Genomic DNA, 21,958 nt, shown 5'->3' on the forward strand with positions numbered 1-21,958 from the left:
CGTGACAGTGTGCGTGTTTGTTGTCATCTGCATTATAATGTTCATTAACTGCAATGACGTCCAGTCATATGCAAAAGTTGTAACTTTCTGCCAAATTGTGCTTTACTGTGTGGTAAACACACAAGTAAACACATTCTCTCCAGAGAACACGTTTAAATCTGACATTGCACTGCAATTTTTTGTGCAATTTAACATACTGGAGGCACAAAATATGTCGTATGTGCCATGTGCTATTACTTTAATATTTTATTTTTTCCACATTATGTTAAATTCATCAAATAGACAGTGTTTGTGCATTAAAATGTACAGAAATGTGTTCTCTGTAGAGGATGTGGTAAGAAAATATTGAATTTGAATTTGAAACTTTTGCACACAACTGTATGAATAATAAATTAATTGTGAAAACAACACATATATAAAATGTAATTAATAACTGAGGACTGAAAAAAATACAGGACCCCGCAGGACGTAGGAAAACGTTATTGTCCATTATATAACAGTCAGTTCCAGCCACACGAGCTGATGTTTGATAGGCGTTCTAACTGTGCTGTTATTTCACCATATCACAGGTTTTTCACAAACACTGTATCACTCCACTGAGACGCCGTTGCTAAGCAACAACTCTGACAGCTGTAGGAGACTCTCAAGCCATTTGAATGTTTTTACTTCTTACTTTGCCACAAACAGAAAACAGACACTTTAAAGATCACATTTGACATCGACAGCCAATTTGGTCCGAGTCTGAAGATGAGACGACACTAAATTCCCAAACGGTCATCACCACTGAGCAGCTTTTCAGTCAGCAGCTGTGACAGAAGAACAGCTAAACAACCTGGAATCAGCCATAAACAAACCTAATACCATTTGCCAAACTAAATGGGCTGTAAGAAGCTTTACAGACTGGCTGGAACAAAACAACATTAATACTGACCTGGCAAAAACTGACCAAACTGAGCTGAACTTGATATTGCAGCAGTTTTATGGCTCAGTCTGATTTAGTCAGACTCTGAAAATCAGATCACATGTTTGGCAAATAGTATTGGGTTCGTTTCTGGCTGATTCCAGGTTGTTTAGCTGTTCTACTGTCTCAGATGCCAACTGAAATGCTGCTCAGTAGTGATGACAGTTTGGGAATTTAGTGTAAGGAGCTGGAGAACGAACTGCCAGCTGTGCAGCGAGTGGGCAGAGCTCCTTACTCTGATGTAGCAACAAGCTGCTTGTTAAGGAACTGTAATTTAGAGGAAGGAATTGAACATTAAAACATATTAAACACGGTGTTCACGGCCCAGTTGATAAATTTCTTAATGTATTAAATTATGTAGTGTTGTATTAAAGCAATAGAACACTCCCTCTTGTGTTCTATTGCTTAATAAAATGTGCAATCTGGCACATAAATAAATAGGCAAATACTTCAAACACTTGTAGCAACAAAGCACATGAAGCACATTACTTATTAAATCCTAATTCCAAATGGTCACAGTAATGATTTAATACCCATTCTTTCTGGCTAGTGGGACCTAAAATCCCAATGACAGCAGCTGGCATGATGAATGAATGGGGTGGGTAGGGTCCTTGTATACCTGGGCTGCCTTTGCGGTTATTGATTGGATGTAAGTTCTGGTGTGACAGTTATTTGTCTGCAAGGATCTTACTGGCCTGGTTGACCACCTGGGCCAGCTGATTTCTTTGCCTAACTGAGAGGTTCCCATACCAGGACACAATGCAGAAACTGAGAACATTCTTAATAAAAGTCCTGTAGGCCATGATCAGAGTAATGCTGCTGGGGTTAAAACTCCTTAACATCCTGAGGAGACAGAGCCTCTGCCTCACCTCTTTGTAAGCATAATCTATATTGGTCTGAAAAGTGAGTCTATTGTCGATAAACTGCTCCCAAAAATTCAAAGTGACCGACCTGTTCTACTTTTTGCCCTTGCATGGCAAATGGTTTGAAGACAGACCTTATGCTGCCTGCTGCCATCCTCCCTCCAGAACACAGCTCCTTGGTCCTGATAATATTAAGATCAAGGAAGCTGCCATCAAACCAACACATTGCTGCATATCTCCATTAATGTTTAGTTTTTCAGTTTTTACATAATTTGAAAATGCCAGTTGTCCTTCACATTGTGTGTAAATTTCATGATGAATGGGCCAAAAGAAATGGACCAGAATGACTTGGCAAAATGTCTGGTTCCACTGACTTACATTAACAGTAAAGAAGGTTTTTTCCTTCTCCTGTAAAGTCACCATTTTGGAGATACAAGGTTGTCTTCCAACAACAGCAATATGATGTGCATATGTAAGTGTGCATTCCTATTAAGGTTCATGTGATTATATGTATTCCACTGTTCATCATTTTAACTGCCTGAGAGAAAAGAAACTCTGAGTCATCTAGTTTGTGCTCCAATACTCTGACCGCATTTTCCAGATGAAAGGAGTACAAACAACTCATGTACTGGTTGGCTGGAGTTCTTAATGATATTTAGGGCTTTCCTCCTTAAGGACATATAAATGTCCTATAGCTGGGGGAGTAGTGTGCCCATAACTGTGGGAAGAAGGGAAGTGTGTGTGTTGGTGCAGCCCAAAGCAGAAAAACAGAAGAAAAAAAAACAAACAAAAAAAACTCTTTGTATACATTTTACATTTTTCAAATATTCTATCAAATATTATCTCTAAAGTTTGTCTGTTCTATGAGAATGACAAAAGTTCAAAACATGTTTCAGCCCAAAAAACAAAAGAGACAATTTTTATTATTTCGTTGAGTCGAGTCACAAATCAGTTAAAGGGATTAATGAGTCAGAGTCAAGTTGCAAGACAGGTGAGTGAACTGCCAAGTCAAGCCACAAGTCAGTTAAGTGGAAGTTTTAGTTGAGAGTCAGTGAAGTGTATGTTCAAGTCACTTAAGCAATAACCAGAGTCAAGTTAAAAGTCCTTTAAGTGTGAGTCTGAGATGAGTCGCAAGTCAGTTAAGCACACGTCGAGTCATGACAAATAAACGTATGACTTGGACGCTACTTGAGTCCGAGTCGCTGACTCAAGTTCTCATGCATAATGACCAACTGTAACTGCTTACAAATCTATTAAAAAGGTCAGAACACAATCAGAAAAAGTCCAGTATTTCTTTGCCTTGGCTGCACTCAGTCACAGCTGCATTACAGAGCGCAGGGTGCAATTAAATGGTTCATATTAGGAAGAATTTATCTCTCTTAAATTCTGCCTGCAAGGAAGAATGTGATGGTGTCATGCTGTTTCCCTTAATGTTCACAGGATGCAGATGTTTCTGAGAGACGAGTGTGATGAGAAGATGACGGTCCCACTGGCCTCATTTCGAAGTTCTCCCTTACCAGAACTGGAGCATAGCTGTGTGCATTATTCAAAGCATCAGTAAGACAAACAGCACGAATTCACATTTCAGAGCCCTAATTTCCATCTGCTTATAAACACTTGCAGTTTGTTGAGATTTATCTACCGCACATCCAAACTTAAGACTACAATGAGAAGTCGATAAAGGATCGGTCTCGTCTGAGCATCAAAGTGCATTCTTACAAAATACATTGATCAGGCATAACATTATGACCACCTCCTTGTCCATTTTATCACCTCCACTTACTCTATAGCTGCACTTTGTAGTTCTACAGTTACAGACTGTAGTCCATCTGTTTCTCTGATACTTTGTTAGCCCCTTTTACCCTGTTCTTCAGTGGTCAGGACCCCATGGACCCTCACATAGCAGGTAGTATTTGAGTAGTGGGTCATTCTCAGCACTGCAGTAACACTGACGTGGAGCCTGTGTGTTAGTCTGTGTTGCGCTGGTCTAAGTGGATCAGACACAGCAGTGCTGCTGGAGTTTTCAAACACCTCAGTGTCGCTGCTGGACTGAGAATAGTCCACCAACCGAAAATATCCAGCCAACAGCGTCCTGTGGGCAGCGTCCTGTGACCACTGATGAAGGACTAGAGGATGACCAACACAAACTGTGCAGCAGCAGATGAGCTATCGTCTCTGACATTACATCTACAAGGTGGACTGACAAAGTAGGATGTCTGATCCACTCATGCCATGACAACACACACTGCTCTGTGAGGGTACATGGGGGTTCTGACCACTGAAGAACAGGGTAAAAGGGGGTAACAAAGTATCAGAGAAACAGATGGACTACAGTCTGTAACTGTAGAACTACAAAGTGCAGCTATATAGTAAGTTGAGTTGATAAAATTGACAATAAGCACAGAAACAAGGAGGTGGTCATGATCTAATGCCTGATCGGTGTATAGAATATGACATACTTCCTCCACTTCACATCTTTAGTTCATCCTCTTGGTTCTGAGTGAAAAGCTCCTGAGGCAGCTGAAACTCAATCTCAACCATCATTTCATATTCTGGTGTTCTACTCTAAAGCTGTTTCCTGCCTGGCTAAAGGGGTCAGCATTCTGCCTCGGTCACAGATCTGACGGTTCCTCAGGCCCCCAGCCTCTACCCTCCACTCAATTGTGCTTCGTTTTGACAGCAAAATTGAGCTCATTCAGATGCTCCGTTCCTTCTCCGCAATCAGATAAATGAGCCAAGCCTTTTATTCTTCACTTCTTCAGGCTACAAGTTCATTTCTGTCTTCGACAGAACACAATCAGCCCTGTCAATGAGGTGCTCTCCTCTTTCCTCTGTCTCTCCATGGCTTCCTAGAAGCCACTGATATTTTCACAGAAGAATACAATGGCTTTTATGATCTAATGCCCGGGTGAGTTCAGGAGTAGCCAGATATATATGTTTGTGCCAAGCTAATAAATCTTGAATGAATTTGATGCTAGAATAATAGAAAAATGTTATAAAATACATACAATATACATCACAGCATGCACTAGAACCAAAAACAGGCTTTCATTTTTTTCCTTGACAGCATATTTTTCTTCCTGTCTAATATCACGTTACAGCACATCTGCCTCCTCATCTTACACTTCGTTACAGCACATCTGTCTCCATAACTGACATAATGTAGCAGCGCATAATGTAGTCTCCTCATCTGACATAACATTACAGCACATCTGTCTCTTTAGCTGATATAAAATTACAGCACATCTTTCTCCTTATCTGACAAAACATTACAGCACATCTTTCTCCTTATCTGATATAACATTACAGCACATCTTTCTCCTTATCTGATATAACATTACAGCACATCTGTCTCCTCATCTGACATAACATTACAGCACATCTTTCTCCTTATCTGATATAACATTACAGCACATCTTTCTCCTTATCTGATATAACATTACAGCACATCTGTCTCCTCATCTGACATAACATTACAGCACATCTTTCTCCTTATCTGATATAACATTACAGCACATCTTTCTCCTTATCTGATATAACATTACAGCACATCTGTCTCCTCATCTGACATAACATTACAGCACATCTGTCTATTTATCTGATATAACATTACAGCACATCTGTCTCCTCATCTGACATAACATTACAGCACATCTGTCTCTTTATCTGATGTAACATTACAGCACATCTGCCTCATTATCTAACATAACATTACAGCACATCTGTCTCTTCGTCTGACACAACATTACAGCACATCTGTCTCTTTGTCTGACACAACATTACAGCACATCTGTCTCCTCGCCTGGCATAACATTACAGCACATCTGTCTCTTTATCTGATGTAACATTACAGCACATCTGTCTCCTCATCTGACATAACATTACAGCACATCTGTCTCCTCGCCTGGCATAACATTACAGCACATCTGTCTCCTCATCTGACATAAAATTGCAGCACATCTGTCTCCTTATCTGACAAAACATTACAGCACATCTGTCTCCTTATCTGACATAACATCACATCTGTCTCCTTATCTAACATAACATTACAGTACATCTGTCTCTTTATCTGATGTAACATTACAGCACATCTGTCTCTTTATCTGACATAACATTACAGCACATCTGTCTCTTTATCTGACATAACATTACAGCACATCTGTCTCTTTATCTGATGTAACATTACAGCACATCTGTCTCTTTATCTGATGTAACATTACAGCACATCTGTCTCTTTATCTGACATAATATTACAGCACGTCTATCTCTGTGCTATCTCTTGGAATGACCATTATACAACCATTTCTTAAAAATTGAAAAGTGGAGTATTTTGATTTTAAAATGAGCAAACAAATTACAAAATTACTAAATTATAATGTATATGCAAATCATTTAGTATTCAAAGCCTATAAAATGCTATTTGAACCAGCCCTAACTGACCAATGTTATTGATGTACTACTGTTAGTTATTACCTTTTGTTCATGTCTGTAACCCCTCCCCTCCCCCGCCCCTCAGTTTGGCTCCATCTCTGTGTTTTACTGTAATGTATTCTGAATTCTGCTTGCTTTATAATTCTCCTTCAAAGAAAGTCTTTGTACCATTCGGCATGCTGAACATCAGGGTGTCATGTTTCATGAGTAAATCTTTATTCCTTTTGTTTCCTCTCACATTCACTTACATTAGCGTAGTGAGCGTTGCTCCTGACGAGCTCTTAAAGATTTGATTTCCATTACCATCTTATAACACAATTAAAGTAATCCTATTATACTGTCACCGTGACAAGTGCATTAATAAAGGCTATAGATGGTGTGAATGGGGTGATTAAACACTTGCATTGTTGAAGACTTTAATCATATAACAAAGAGTCTCTTCTGTTTCTTCAGTCTTTACTGTTACCTCTCGATAACGGCGAGCGCAGACGGAGATAAAACAACCCAAAGCTCATTATCCTCCCTGTGTGTGACACCAAACAGTGCACAGGATTTATAGCCTCCCCCATTTGTTCCATCATTATTGCTCTCTTTGCTTTGTCTTTAAATGTCACACCTCCATTTTCATCTGAACCGAGCTTCCATCATGCTCCGAGGCTCTGTTTCAGCGCAGTGCCGGCAGCAGCTCCTTGTCTGTTGTGACATGTCCTCACAGCAACAACTTGCTGCAGCCTTTTTTCCAGGCAGTGATTTCCTCACTGTGTGATTCTGTGGCACTTTGATGAAATCTAGAGCCCCAGCGCGACAGGAAACTGTGCTAAAAGGGTGACCTGGGTGACACAATGATGGAAAGAACATGTCTCAGGAGTAAAGGGAGTCAAACACTGTCTTAAAAAGGGGAATTCCACCCATTTTTAAAATTTCCACTGCCTTATCTCCTAGGATATTGGTGGTAGGTGGAGATAGGTGATAGATGGTGGATGATGTCCACCTCTTAAAGCTCCCTCACAGAAAGTGGTTACATCAAATAGCTATTAAAAGGCTGCCTGACATCTGAAATTCTGTAGATACTGTACTAAGAGGTGCGTGCAGGGTGTTTTAAAAAGGCTTTATTACTATTTTACCATCATTAAAATTCCATATAAACTCAGAAGACTCATGTAGGTTAACTGGTGGATTTGATAGTAAATAAAATGTCTGTATCTGTGTTGTAGTCATGGCGACCCCTGCTTCCCATCACCACCACTGCAATGACATCTGCCTCTGTAATTATAATTAACCATGTCTCACCAAACCACTCTGAATGACTGTGTTTAAATATTAATGATTTAATTATGCAGAAATAAGAAAGCATTAGGATGGAATAAGCAAGGCAATTTGAACAGTTGAAGCTTCAATAGGAAATTGATGAAGCAGTGAAATGGTGATGGAGTTTTGCTGTTCCACTCCAGAAGCTGTAACACAAACAGGTGTTTGTTTTCCAAAGACTCCTTGGCTCTTTAAATGTCAAATACCCTGGAAGGTTCTTCAGAAACCCTTATTTTTAATATTTTTAACAAGCTGTTTTTCAGTACATTTTGCATTCTGGCACACACAATAAAACTATTTACAACCCCATTTCCAAAGAAGTAGGGATGCTGTGCAGAATGATGTGCAAATCATGTAAATCATATTTTTAAAGGAAAATACTACAAAGAAAACATTTTAAATGTTGAAAGTTTTGTTTTTTCTTGTTTTTTGAAAAAAAATTCCAATTTTGCCTGTTTACTGCTGTGTTTCATCACCTCTTCCTTCAACACCACTCAACACACACCAAGTGTTTGGGAACTGAGGAGACACTGCTGTAGATTAGAAAGTGAAATGTTTTCCCATTCTGGTTTGATACAGGATTTCAGCTGCTCAGTTCAGGATATCCTTTGTTGTATTTTTAATTTCATAATGCACAAAATGTTATCAGTGGTGACAGGTCTGGACTGCAGACAGGTCAGTTTAGCACCTAGACATGTTTAATATGGAGCAATGCTACTGTAATACATGCAGAATGTGGTTTGTCATTGTCTTTCTGAAATAATCAAGGCCTTCCCTGAAAAAAGACATCGTCTGGATGGCAGCATATGTTGCCAAGATCTGTACATATTATTCAGTATTAATGGTGCCTTCACAGATGTACACATCACCCATGCCATGTGCACTAATGCACATCTAAACCATCATAAATACTTATAATATAAAGGCTTTTAAACTGTGCACTGATAACAAGCTGGGTGGTCTTTAGCCTGGATGACACAATGTCCATGAGTTCCAAAAAGAATTTCAAGACACTTTTCCACTTCACCTCATGCCACTTTAAATGAACTTTGGCCCAAAGAAGGTGGAAGCATTTCTTTTTAGGGGCTGTAAATCAATTGTTTTAAATGACATTTTTGGGACCCTGTCTAAGGGCACTTTCACACCCTCTTGTTTGATGTGGATTAATCCAACTTTTTCTTCAGTTCAGTCTGTTCTGACAGAGAATGCCTTCCTCTTTTTCTAGAACCCATGTGTCAAACACAAGGCCCGCGGACCAGATCAGGCCCACAACACAATCCTATCCGGCCTGCAAAAGTATTTGAATTTTGTCTTATTATTATTACTAGCCCACTTCTTCTCCCCATGCTTTTCAGCTGCAGTTCAACATAAATACCCAGCGTTAGCTTAGAAATTGAGCTCAAGTATTAATGAACTTGCAGCAAAGAAAGGATGCCAGGTGTCTGGTTCAAGCAGATAGGTAGGTTTAAAAGTCTGAGCTCCTGGGCACATTTTACATAGTTCAATTTTTTTTTAAGTATTTATATAATATTTCAAGGTCAACTACAAGTGGTTATATTTTACTGATTTTGAATAAATTTGAATACATTTTTTTAATGTATTTTGAATAATCAAAGGCCAGTTCGGGTTATAGAACAACATTAATTAAACACTTTTTTTTCCTCTGGCCCATAGATTTGTTGAGATTTTTCAATATGGCCCCTTTAAGTGGTTGAGTTTGACACCCCTGCTCTAGAAGCGCATCCTCACTGTACACTGCTAGAAATAAAGGTTCTATGCAGGTGCATTTTTCATTCATCGAGGTACAAACAATGTAAATGTTCCCTCAGAGGTACAGCAGTGGTTTTAAGGTCTGACTGTGAACCTTAAATAAATTTTTCCATATGAAAAGTTTGTATTTGTACCTTTTCATAACCGAATGTTTTAAAACAGAACAGTAGAATAAAAGCCTGGAGATGAGACGGGGTGTGTGGAGTCAGTACAGCTTAGAACCTCATTTCAGGGGATTATTGTTCAGTTATGTTCCCTGATTAAAGGTACTGAGAGCCTTGAGGGTCCCACCCCAGAGACAAGAGGGGAACTGCCCCAGAGACAGTTTAGTATGTTTATTTCTGAGACTGTACTGTTCATATAATCTGCCTATTTAACGTCTTAGTCCTGATTGATGCTGTTATCATTCCTGCAGCATGAGCTGCTGCTGATAACAGCACACAAGCAATAAATAATAGCAAAACAATGCTTTTAATTTGGGCACATGGAACGCGGAACATATTTTTGGCCAAGCACCAGCGACGTGATTGGTTACATTCAAATTATAATTCACATTATGAAGATGCAGAGACCAAGTGTGGTTTATTTGGATTGCTTTGGTTGTCATTTGTGTAAGTTAATTGTCTATTTTAATCAGATCATGTCTATTTCAGTCAGATCTGCCAGAGTCGTTAGCCACACTCTGTAAATGTTTACATTCCCTGTTTATGTACAAACGGATAGAACAAAACTAATTCCATTTACCTGCTTTTTTTTTCCGAGTATACAATCACCCATATGTCCGGCTGGACACTGAAGGACGACTGACTGCAGAGCCCTCCTGCTACCCACTTCAGACCAGCTGCCCACACCCCAGCTACCACCACCTACCTTAGATGAGCTGCCCACCCTACGCTGATGTTCTCATAGACTCCTAGCTATTCCTAATATCAATATTACTGCTGTTAATATTAGTAATATCACTTGTAGGTAGTTTGACCAGAGGAGGATGGGTCCCCCCTGGTGAGCCTGGTTCCTCCCAAGGTTTCTTCCTCAGTTCTGAGGGAGTTTTTCCTTGCCACTGTTGCCCCCGGCTTGCCCACTGGGGGGTTTCTGTACATTCTTACAGTCCTGTTGAAACTTTGTCTTTTCTGAAATTCTGTAAAGCTGCTTTGTGACAACATCCGTTGTAAAAAGCGCTATACAAATAAATTTGATTTGATTTGATTTGATTTGATTTAATATAAAGTAGGAGTAAGAGAATACATTTATATCAAGAATATCCAGTGTGCTTTTATTGGGCACCTGAAAAATACTAGCATTAAAAAGCCATTTATCTGTACAGTACGTGTTCATTTAGAAAAACACTAATATTGGAAAGAATACAAATACCATTAATACTAATTAGAAGTGATTTTATATGTGCATTTAACCCATTGACAAACTTCTACTTGAGGAAGGTCAGTATTATTTATAGTCATCAATGCTTTGTTAAGTCAAATCAATGCTGAAATAAAGGTACTAAACTGTCTCTTGTCACTGGGGTGGGACCCTCAAGGGTACATCTAAGTACCTTTAGTCAGGGATCATAACTGAACCATAATCCACTGAAATGGCATGTTCTAAGCTGTACTGACGCCATACACCCCAACTCGCATCCAGGCTTTTATTTTACTGTTCTATTTTAAAACATTTGGTTATGAAAAGGTACAAACTTTTCTTCTGGAAAAACTTATGTAAAGTTCACAATCTGACCTTAAAACCACTGTAGAACGTTTGAGGGAACATTTACACCCAATGAACAAGACACAGTGTCAGAAACACCCAAACTCTGGACTTTGGAAAGCAAGCTAGTTGGCAAACACCCTGAGAATCCTGTTGAAGAGTGTAGTCTTATTTTAAAAAAAAAAAAGCAAGCAAAGTTTATTTATATAGCGCTTTTTACAGCAGGTGTTGTCACAAAGCAGCTTTACAGTCAGAAAGAAAAATCCAGGTCCAAGCCCCCATGAGTGTCGCTAGTGGTGACTTTGGCAAGGAAAAACTCCCTAAGAGCAGGAGAAAGAAAGAAAAGGAACCCTTGAAAGGAACCAAGACTCAGAAGAGGAACCCATCCTCCTCTGGTTGAAGAAGATTATGCTCAAAATATAACTGTTTGGAAAGTGGAACTAATTTCACACCCATTATGCCTGCCTTGTTTCTGGGCCGTCTGTACAACAAAAGCTTCCCTGACATGCTTGTTCTTTTCTATTCTGCACAAACTCCATTTGAGATTTAATTTGAGGGCAAACTAAAAGGCCAAGACCAAAATTAAATCCCTCTCTCCGTCTCTCTACGTGTCATTTTTCAAACCGATTCAGCTCTCTCTGGGGCCTGACAGAAAAATTTTTTAATCCAATGTGCATATTTAACATAATCTCTGGGGATTCATGGGATTTCAGGGTGGCTACCACCCACATGGTCCTCCCTACGTTAAAGAAGGTTTTGTAAGCAGCCTGCTTGACTGCCTGTTACCAGCAGAAGGCGCTGTTTATCCCGGACAAGGCCTGGCAACTTGAAAATGACCTCCATGAAGACAAGGTGCAGAGTTAAAGTTGATCAGCTACTCTTTGAAGTTCTAGGAATCCAGCATTGAATCATATATGGTCACATTTGAGGTGTGTAGAAAGGAACTTTAATCATGATACATTTCATCTTTATTTTTCAATTTTACATACTATTTTTTTATTATTACTTTTATATATATTTACTCATATTCTATTGTTTCCTATGACTATTTTATTGTTTCTTATTAATGTTATATATAAACTGTTTTTATTGTTTTGTGTTTCTTTAATATTTTTAAATTAATTTGTGTTTTTTATTTCTTCCTGTGGCTCTCAGCTACATTATTACATTATTATTTTTGTTACTGTGCCTTTAAGGCTGATATATGTAAATGAGCTCTATTCAGATTGGCTGCCCTGTATCGTGTCTTCATCAAAAAGCAGTCCAGGAAACACTCCTAACAACTTCAGTGTGAATGGAAGGCAAAGCTACAGTAGGCTGAATAGGTGCATCTATGTAAATGAGATGGTTTTTGTGACATCATAAAAACTGTTTTTGCTTTAACTTTAGCTTAGTTTCCATATATGGACTGTGTGGACTTGGTATGTAAGCACTTTAATAGTGGTTACATACTACATCCAGCTCTTTTACCTCACAAAAATAAGGGAGATGTGTTTTTCCCTGATATGAGCCCTTTAATACACACAGAGCAAAAAAGGGGAACCCATGGAGATTTCATCAAACATATATCGTGTCAGTTTTCTGACCCAGCATAAAGGTTCAAAGAAACACATTTCCCTCACTTTACTGCAATAAAAAGTTTGTACACACTGTAAAAGTTTTAAAACATACCGTGCACTCCTCAGGCCATACAGCCCATATGTAGAAAATAAGGCGCAAAAACAGACGAGAACCAACACATTTACATACGGTATGTATCTGCCTACTCAGCCTATAACAATTTAGCCCCACCCACTCACACTGAAGTTATAAGGAGTGTTTCAGCTCTGAGTGCTTTTTGAATGAGGCTTAATACAAGGCAGCTTACAAGAACAGAGCTCATTTACATATGTCACTCTTAAAGGCACAGTAACAAAAACAGCAGGTTTCATTAGAAGGGATGAAGATGTGAACCTCCATTTATATGTATATATACATATCTATATCTACACCGATCAGACATAACATTATGACCACCTCTTTATTTCGACACTCATTGTCAATTTTGGACGACTCCAATGGTGCCCAGCTGACCAGCATCACAGTGTCTCGACTCCATGCACAAAGGGGTTTACATATGAAATTGCTTTTTCTGTGCCATTACATTTATAAATGCTACAAATGCTGCAATTATACAATTATAATAAACTGTGTAAATAAACCTTTGTTGCAATTTCAATCAGACCAGAAATTACAACACAGATTATTTATGTTTCAAAGATATATCTGAGGAGATTAGACATAAGATATCCGACTTGCATAATGAGAGTGAAAGTCAAAGTGGAAGTCATAAAAGTTCCAAAAGTGGAAGTCAAAAAATGATTAGAAGCTACAGAGAAATGTGTTTCCTAACAACCACCTGGAAGACACCAAAACTGCCCCATCAGATAAACAGCACTTAAAGCTTCCATCTTTGAGAGAGAGGAGAATATCAAGCTGCTTCAGATCTGAAAACATCCACAGGTGTTTCTGTCCATCCTTCTACTGTGAGAAGACCACTCAGTGCTGTGGGTCTGAAAGGATGTGTAGCTGATCAGGAAGAACCTCACTGAGAAAAGGAGACGGACACATCAAACAAAGAAGCTGCATGATGGACTGACCACCCCAGAGTCCAGACCTCAGCACCACTGAATGGGTTTGATCACTTCAGAAAATCATCAACCAGCTTCAAAATCTGAGCTTTGGAGGCGTGTCTGCAGATTCTTTGAGGAGCTAAAAGTGACTCTCCTAAAAAGAACGGAAGCTGGAATAAAGGTAAAGAGAGACTCACTGACACTCAGACATCTGACAGATTTAGTATTTGATGCTTATGTGTAATATTCTGTGAAATTATGCTTTCTGGCATAGGAAAACGAAAAATTTGTACTTAAAACCTGCTCAGACTGGAAACAACCAATAAAGAGTCTCTGACTTGAGCACCGTGCTATATAAAGCAGAGAAAAAGCAGGATGATTCTTCTACCTTGCAGTCCAAGGTTATCTAGATGTCTTTTCCCAAATTAAAAGATGGTACCGCATGGCAGTGGGGGAGACGGCTGAGGAACTTATCAGGTATAGGTCCCGAAATGCTTCAGTGGAGCAATTACCACTACTATCTCTGCAGATCCCATCAGAGCCAAGGCTCAAATGAGACAGAAATCTAACTCGGACCATGTTTACCAGAATCAGCTTTGGAGCGCATCTATTCACTCATCCTCTTGGCCTGTAAAAATGAAAGCGCTCCTGTTTTCTTCTGGGAGAACTCCAGAGGTAGTTAGGCGACTGATACGAGACACTTTCCCTCACAGAGCCGAGTGATCTGACATCACTGGTGAGTGAAAAACGATGGGCTCGATCATCAGCTCTCACTCGGCTGCCTGCTCCTGTTCACTAGCGGATCTGTTTCCCACCACTGAGCGGAACCGTTCTGTCTAACTGTATTCCTCAAACTCTTGTCAGAGCTTATGATCAGTATTCAGGGAGGCACACCTTGGCATCCACTATCTCGAGGGCCACCAAATCTGGGCAGTGTGACGGAGACACAAAGCAGATGTTGCTTTTACAGCATGCAGTGGTCATCAGGGAGGCAAACGGGCTACATGTTTCTGTAACCTTGACAGCTATAATTAAAGTCATCATTTATATCTAAATATTTTTTAAAAAAAAGGGGGGGGTGAGTGATCAGGGGAGCCGGCTGGGCATGTTAAGATCCAGGGCTTAGCCTAGCTTGGTGTAGAATCGTTTTGGGATACTGTCACTTCAGAATTTTTTGTAAACTAACCTGTGGGTAGTTGCTATTTTTTTTATTTAAAGTGAGCTTTCGCACATCAAGGAAATGTGCATTAAATCAGCATTTCTTATGAACAAGATCATTTATAATAATCCATCTTCTAAGCTGTTTATCCTCTTGGGTCGCTGTAGCCTATCACACAGCACTCACTGGGAGGAAGGCAGGAAACACCCTGGACAAGTCACCATACACACAGACACACACACCTAGGGACAATTCAATATCTCCAATTGGCCTGGCTGCAAGTCTTTGGACTGTAGGAGTAAACACACACAGACATGGGGGGAAAATGCACACAGAAAGGTTGCCAGACACCAGGCTGGGGAATCGAACCCAGGCCCTTCTTGCTACTGACTGTGCCGCCCAACAAAATAATAAAAAATGCAAAAGAAAAAAAAAAGGAAAAAACATTTGTACATGGAAAATTTTAAAGTGTGTCAAAAACAGATGTTCCCATAGTACACTATATAACAATTGCAGCTTTTTAAACTTAAAGTAAGAAACCACACACACACACACACACACACACACACATTCTAAGCCACTTAACCTCCTGGGTCAATGGGGGAGCTGGAGCCTATACCAGTGGTCACTGGCCGGAAGGCAGACAGACACATACATTCACTCACACATAGGGGCAATTTAATGTTTCCAATTTTTCTGACCTCTTGTCTTTAAACTGTTGGAGAAACCCACGCAGACACAGGGTGTGCAAAAAGACTTCACAGAAAAAGGATTCTTGTTGCCTGCACCACATGGTCTTGTGTCAACTGCATGTTCTCACCTTACTGAAACGTATAAGAAGCTCCCAATCCAGTCTATCTGGGAAAAGGAACTATCTGTACCGCTTTAGAATAAAACTGCCCTTATAAGCTGTTTATAAATGGTTTGAAATTTGTTTTTGTTTTAATGGTTATTCATTAGGTCAGGAACACCTTAAAATTCAGTAGTAAACAGTTAAATAAATAATTAAATAATTTTCATGCTGACTGAAGAACAAAACAAGATAACCAACTGCACACTTAAAATGATGGTTCTTTAAGGGTTCTTTAGTAAAGAAAAAGGTTCTACATAGAAACATGAACTCTCACAGAACACTTTGGGTTCTATAGAGCACTAAAAAGGGTTCTCCTACTGTAACAAGCCTGACATTATAACCATAGAAGAACCCTTTTTGGTGCTATACAGAACCTTTTTCAAAAAATCGATCGAAGAATGCTTCATGCAAAGAATACTTTGAGTGTTCATGGTTCAATATAAAAACATTCTCTTTACTAAAGAACCCTTGAAGAACCACCAATTTCAAGTGTGTTTATAAATAAATTCTGTTTGACTGTTACGCAAATAACAGATCCCTGTTGCCCATTTTACGTGTGCGTTACAACTGCTTACCAATGCTTTATAAAGCGTTTACGGCCTAATTAATAACCGTTGATAAACTCATTTTAAACCATTTATAAATTTTATAGGGATAGTCTTATTCTAAAGTGGTACCGAACTATCTATTAATACAATTGATTGGAACACAGTATGGGGCAATATATTTCATGCATCAAAGAATTCCCAAAGTGTGGGAATGTGGAAATGTTCATGACTTAACGTTCCTACCACATTATCTAACAGGTGAACAAAGGAAGATGTGGCTCGCTGGTTCAACCTCAGCTAAAAAAGTCATCGCACAGAAGCGGCTTCAGCCACATGATCTACATAATCACAATGTACGACATTGGCTGTTTCACATTCATGACATAGTTATGTTAGAATTGGCCACAGCCAGGATTAATGAAGTTCACATTTACTGCATTTGGCTGACGCTCTTATCCAGACTTTCAATTTAATCATTTTACACAGGGAGGTGAAGGTAGTGTTAGGAGTCTTGCCCAAGGACTCTTATTGGTATGGTTCAGGGTGCTTACCCAAGTGGGGGATTGAACCCCAGTCCACAGCACAAAAGGCAAAGGTGTTACCCACTACACCAACCAACCATTAAAAACATCTACTCCTGAGACACAGCAACAGGTTCATTGTGACGTAACAAAAAGACTGGAACAAATGCTATGAGGTACAGCTTGCAGGCGAACATTCTTTCCTCTCACTTCTTTCGTTTTATTTTTTAAATGTCACCCTTCGCACCAAATCTTATTTAGCAAATAGTATAAATAATGCATGGGAAACAGGGATGGATGGACAGGGATGGGGTGGGCAAGGGGGTAGTTTTTTGAGTTCCTGTAGTTCTGTAGTGTTGTGATAAAACGTTGCTTGATTAATAGGAAACAAATTTAAAAAATGACCTCAAAAAAACAACTTTATATCTCTCTAAAGCCCAAAATTTCATATCTCCTTCAGATTAAACACAAAGGAAAAATGCTTTGACTGAAGGGCAAATATAAGCAACGTTTTTGTACTCTTTTTTTATTTATTTAGTGGTCACACTTTATTTGGATAGTCCCCTATAGATAATTCTCAGAGACATAAATGATTAACACATTTTCTAGTGATGTTCAGTTGATTATCAACAACACTGTGGTTAGGGTTTAGTAGATGTAGGTTTTACCTTGAGGTTAAGGTGAGGGTTAAGTTTAAGGTTTAGGGTTAGATTTAATACATTCTTTCACACTAAGCTTGAAGTTCAATTGAATTTAATGGATATTTAGTTGAATGTTACTTAAAGGCCAACCGAGGATTTACAGAGCACCTAAAGTGGACCATGCAAGTAGCACTTCACTTCACAATCATTTGCATTTAAAGGGTATTTAATTGAATGTTACTTAAAGATACACTGAACATTTACAAAGTATCTACAGTGGACCATCCAAATGAAGTGTTACCTATTTATTTACTTATTTTATTGAAGTACTTTAATGTCACGTATGTGGCATTCATTTTTACATTTTTACGTTTTTCCAACCTCTTGTTACCCCTCCGGATTGAACATGCTATTTCCTTTCCTGTGCTACCTATAACTTCAGAGTGAGTGAGTGTGGCTAAACTGCTGTAGGCTGAATCAGAAGATACGTGGACATCACAATTGACTTCAAAAACAAGGTGTTATTGCATCTTCATTTCCATGTTCAGACTGTATGGACTGGGACATTTTGAAACTTAATCAGGTGTTTACATACCATACTGAATACTTTTTTCTAAAGAAGTGGGGAAAATTTAGTTTTCCATGATATGAAGCCTTAAATAGCATCTTGGGAGAAATAAAGAATGTAATAAAGCATCGCTGATTTTTGAATTCTATCTTTTAAAGCCTCTTTAGAAGAAAACAGATTAAAATCAGCATTTCATTGTAAGAAGCCCTGGAGACAAATGAGAGCGCTGAACGAGCTCTGAGAACTTTAAATGATTAAGTGACCCTTATTAGTCCCACAACGGGAAAGTTTCACCTCCGCATTTTAACCCATCCGTGCAGTGAAACAACACATACACACTAGTGAGCACACTTGCCTAGAGCGGTGGGCAGCCCTATCTGCAGCCCAGGGAGCAGTTGGGGGTTAGGCATCTTGCTCAAGGACACCTCAGTCATGTACTCTCGGCTCTGGGGATTGAACCAGCGACCTTCCGGTCACAGGGCCAGTCCCTAACCTCCAGCCCATGACTGCAAGGACCAATCGTGAGAGTATATGTGTTGCAAAACAATGGATTTTGTAAATTTCTAACAGAACGCATCCATGTCTATGAGAAGTAAATGAAATCAAGAGAAGATCTCATTTAGAATACTTCATAACTCTGGGAATAAACGCTGGCTGGAGCCAGCAATGTGTGCAACAAAAACACCAAGGCCATTCTGCATTGCAGACCTTTCAACAGAAGCGAAATAATCCCAACACACCCAATATATTCTCAGAGCTGGGACAGCATACTTAGTGATTGAAGAATCAAGACGACAGCCCATCTCAGAGCAAGATTAATGAAGGCCTACTGGCAACTTCTTTGTTTTACAGAAGCTTTTAACTTGTAGTTGATGTCATTTCATTACTGGCAGCCATTCACATCAGCAAAATATCAAATTAAATAAACCACAAAGTCATCTCGTAGATCAGTTATTGTACACAACGCTCAAGATATAGATACAGTATTGTGCAAAAGAGACCACCCTTCATCAGTTTCATTTCTAGTCAAAATAGACATTAAGTACAAATTACTTATTTTTAAACATCAAGAAAAAGCAGAAACAACTACATCTATCAGACATCCTAGTGTCAGTGAGTCACTCTATGTTTATTCCAGCTTTCAGTCTTTTCAGGAGACTCACTTTCAGCTCCTCAAAGAATCTGCAGACATGCCTCCAAAGCTCCGTCTTAGAAGCAGGTTGATGATTTTCTGTAAAGTAATCAAACCCATCCAGTGGTGTTGAGTTCTGGAGTCTGGGGTGGTCAGTCCATCGTTCAGCTTCTTTGTTTGATGTGTCCGTCTCCTTTTCTCAGTGAGGTTCTTATTGATCAGCTACACATCCTTTCAGACCCACAGCACTGAGTGGTCTTCTCACAGTGGAAGGATGGACAGAAACACCTGTGGATGTTTTCAGAACTGAAGCAGCTTGATTTTCTCCTCTCTCTCAGAGATGAAAGCTTTAAGTGCTCTTTACCTGATGGGTGCAGATCTGTGGTCGACCGGCTCTTCCAGGTGGTTGTTAGGAGCAGAGACTGATAAATCAATGTGATCAGTTATTAATCTTAGTGTTACTGAGCTCTGCTAAAGCTTGAGTAGACTGATGAATCAATGCGATCAGTTATTAATCTCATGTGCATCCTCCATAATTATGTTCCCTGCAAACATGGATCATATGCCCAGTGAAGTATTGCATGAAGAGGAGCTTTGGTTGTCCTGGGAGGGGTTTCAATCATATCGGGAGGAGCTTTGGTTGTACTGGGAGAAGTCCTGGTTGTACTGGGAGTGGTGTCCTTTGTACTGGGAGGAGTTTAGGTTATACTGGGAGGGGCTTCATTTGTACTGGCAGGGCTTTCGGTTATACTAGCAGGGGCTTTGGTGGTACTGGGAGGTGTTTTTGTTTTATTGGGAGGATTCTACTTGCACTGGGGGAAGTTTTGGTTGTACTGGGGAAAGTTTTAGTTATACTGGGAGGGGATTTGGTTGTACTAAGAGAACTTCTAGCTGTATTGAGAGGAGTTTTGAGTTGTACTGGGGGAAGTTTCACATGTCTTGGAGAGACGGATGCATTTATGCTGCTATAACGTGGCTCAAATGCGTCTCAGTCCACTTCCTGAATTAGTCTGAGTGATCAAATTTGCATCTGTTTTAAATGCATCTTGCATTACACTTTTTTACCCATTTTTATGCAACAGGGCCTGATTAAGATATCCTGATACTCAAAATGCATGAAGTAACCAGGTGTAAACAGGGTTTGGAATATATTTACTCTTCATGCATTGTAATGAAATAGGTTACTGAATACATTTAGGACAGTGTATTCAGTATTTACCCATCACTATTCTGCCCAAACCAGTTTAGGAGTCCCATTTTCTGAACTTTTTTTTTACACAAGTAGATTATCTTACATGAAACCTCCACAGCAATGTCTCCTGAATAACTTGCACTTAAAGGAACTTTAATACATGAAGATGGTCTCTGATATATGCACAATACTGTATATGACTAGGGCTTCAACAACCTGTTAGCCCAGATAGATGCATGGCTTTAGTTATAATGGCTATTATCCTGTCAACCAGCTGAGCATCAGCCACAAAGCTCTGTTTACCAAACAGCGCAGAAGTCCGTTTCAGAGGAAGCCTCTAGCTGGAGAAGCTCTCTGATAAATCTGCTCAGATAAAATGAGCCTGAAGCTCCACTTGTGCCACCTGCTCTCTGTGCTCTCCGAACTCAGCCTGAAAAAGCTTCAAACCCAACAGAAATGCTCGAATTCCCGTATTTATTACGTTAGAAGCTCCAAAATACTCACACAAAAACTCCGAACAGCAGGACCCGGATCCCAATCTCGAGCGCCAGCTCGCGCAAGCTTTTCCTTCGGTCCGGAGGAGACATCTTCATCTTTCCCTTCCCTCTCTCTTTCTCTCTCAGCAAACCCAGATCTGATGCAAACGCGAGCGGGGATGAAAAGTCATCCGGGCTCCGCTCGGCGCTCCGCACTTCAGGCTCGCTCTCTGGCTCGGCGCGAGGAGCAGGAGGAGGTGGTGGAGGAGGAGGAAGGCTGGACTCTTTCTCTTCTCCCGTTTCTTTCTCGGCACTTGTCAAATAAAACAGTTCGTCCTTTCTTGGTTCCGGTCTTTAATCCATTCTGCGCGCGCGCCTCCGGTAATCCTGCGCGAGAAGTGAGACTCGCAGAAGAGGAACGACGTCAGCAGCGGAGAGGGAGAGAAGGAGGAATGAGAGATGATGCTGTACAGCAGAGAAAGTGACTCAAGTTTGCCTCTTTCTCTCTCTCTCTCTCTCTCTCTCACACACACACACACACACACACACACACACACACACACACACACGTTTGACCAGGATGTCTGTCTGTTCTCTCTCTCTCTCTCTCTCTCTCTCTCTCTCTCTCTCTCTCTCTCTCTCACACACACACACACACACACACACATACATACACACACACACGTTTGACCAGAATGTCTGTCTGTTCTCTCTCTCTCTCTCTCTCTCTCTCTCTCTGTGTTCTCCTCCCTGTTTTCTCTTTCTCTCTGTGTTCTCTCTCTCCTTGGGCAGGCAAAGATGGCCATATACATCAGTGGTAAGAACAAGGCTGCACATGATACGGACTGCGAGGCCATCAGGTTTCTCTCTGGGCTGTTCAAATCAAGAATTTTAATTGATTTGAATTATAAGAGCATGTGTGATGTGGAGGCCTTTGAAAAGGTCTGGGTGCTGTGGTGGGGCCGTGTGCTCGATGTGCACACGAGGGTGAACTCTGCTTCACTCCCGAGCTCAGATGAGCCGGACTGGGTTTTGTTTGTCTTTTTGTTTTTACCTGTTTATAAAGTGTGTCTTATTTTAATTTAATCTCTTAATTTATTTCAATATAACTTATGATGACACAATGTGAAGAACTGCTTAAATAAAGAACCGTCAAAAGTAAAAGAAATCTGTTTTCTCTCTCTCTCTCTCTCTCGTCTTTGTGTGTGCTCTCTCTCTG

The 21,958-nt window shown here is 39.9% G+C and overlaps 1 protein-coding gene across 1 annotated transcript in view; it reads right to left on the reverse strand.

Moving 5' to 3' along the window:
• plpp4 (phospholipid phosphatase 4) overlaps positions 1-21,250 on the reverse strand; it is a 163,029-nt gene extending 141,779 nt beyond the window's left edge. The window contains exon 1 of the mRNA XM_017694051.2: positions 20,768-21,250. Within this exon, the coding sequence (XP_017549540.1) occupies positions 20,768-20,856 (89 nt within the window). The 5' untranslated portion in view covers positions 20,857-21,250. The remainder of the gene's footprint in view (positions 1-20,767) is intronic.
• Positions 21,251-21,958: the final 708 nt, after the last annotated feature.

This window comes from Pygocentrus nattereri, chromosome 5, assembly GCF_015220715.1.
Source record: "Pygocentrus nattereri isolate fPygNat1 chromosome 5, fPygNat1.pri, whole genome shotgun sequence".
NCBI classification, from domain to species: Eukaryota; Metazoa; Chordata; class Actinopteri; order Characiformes; family Serrasalmidae; genus Pygocentrus; species Pygocentrus nattereri.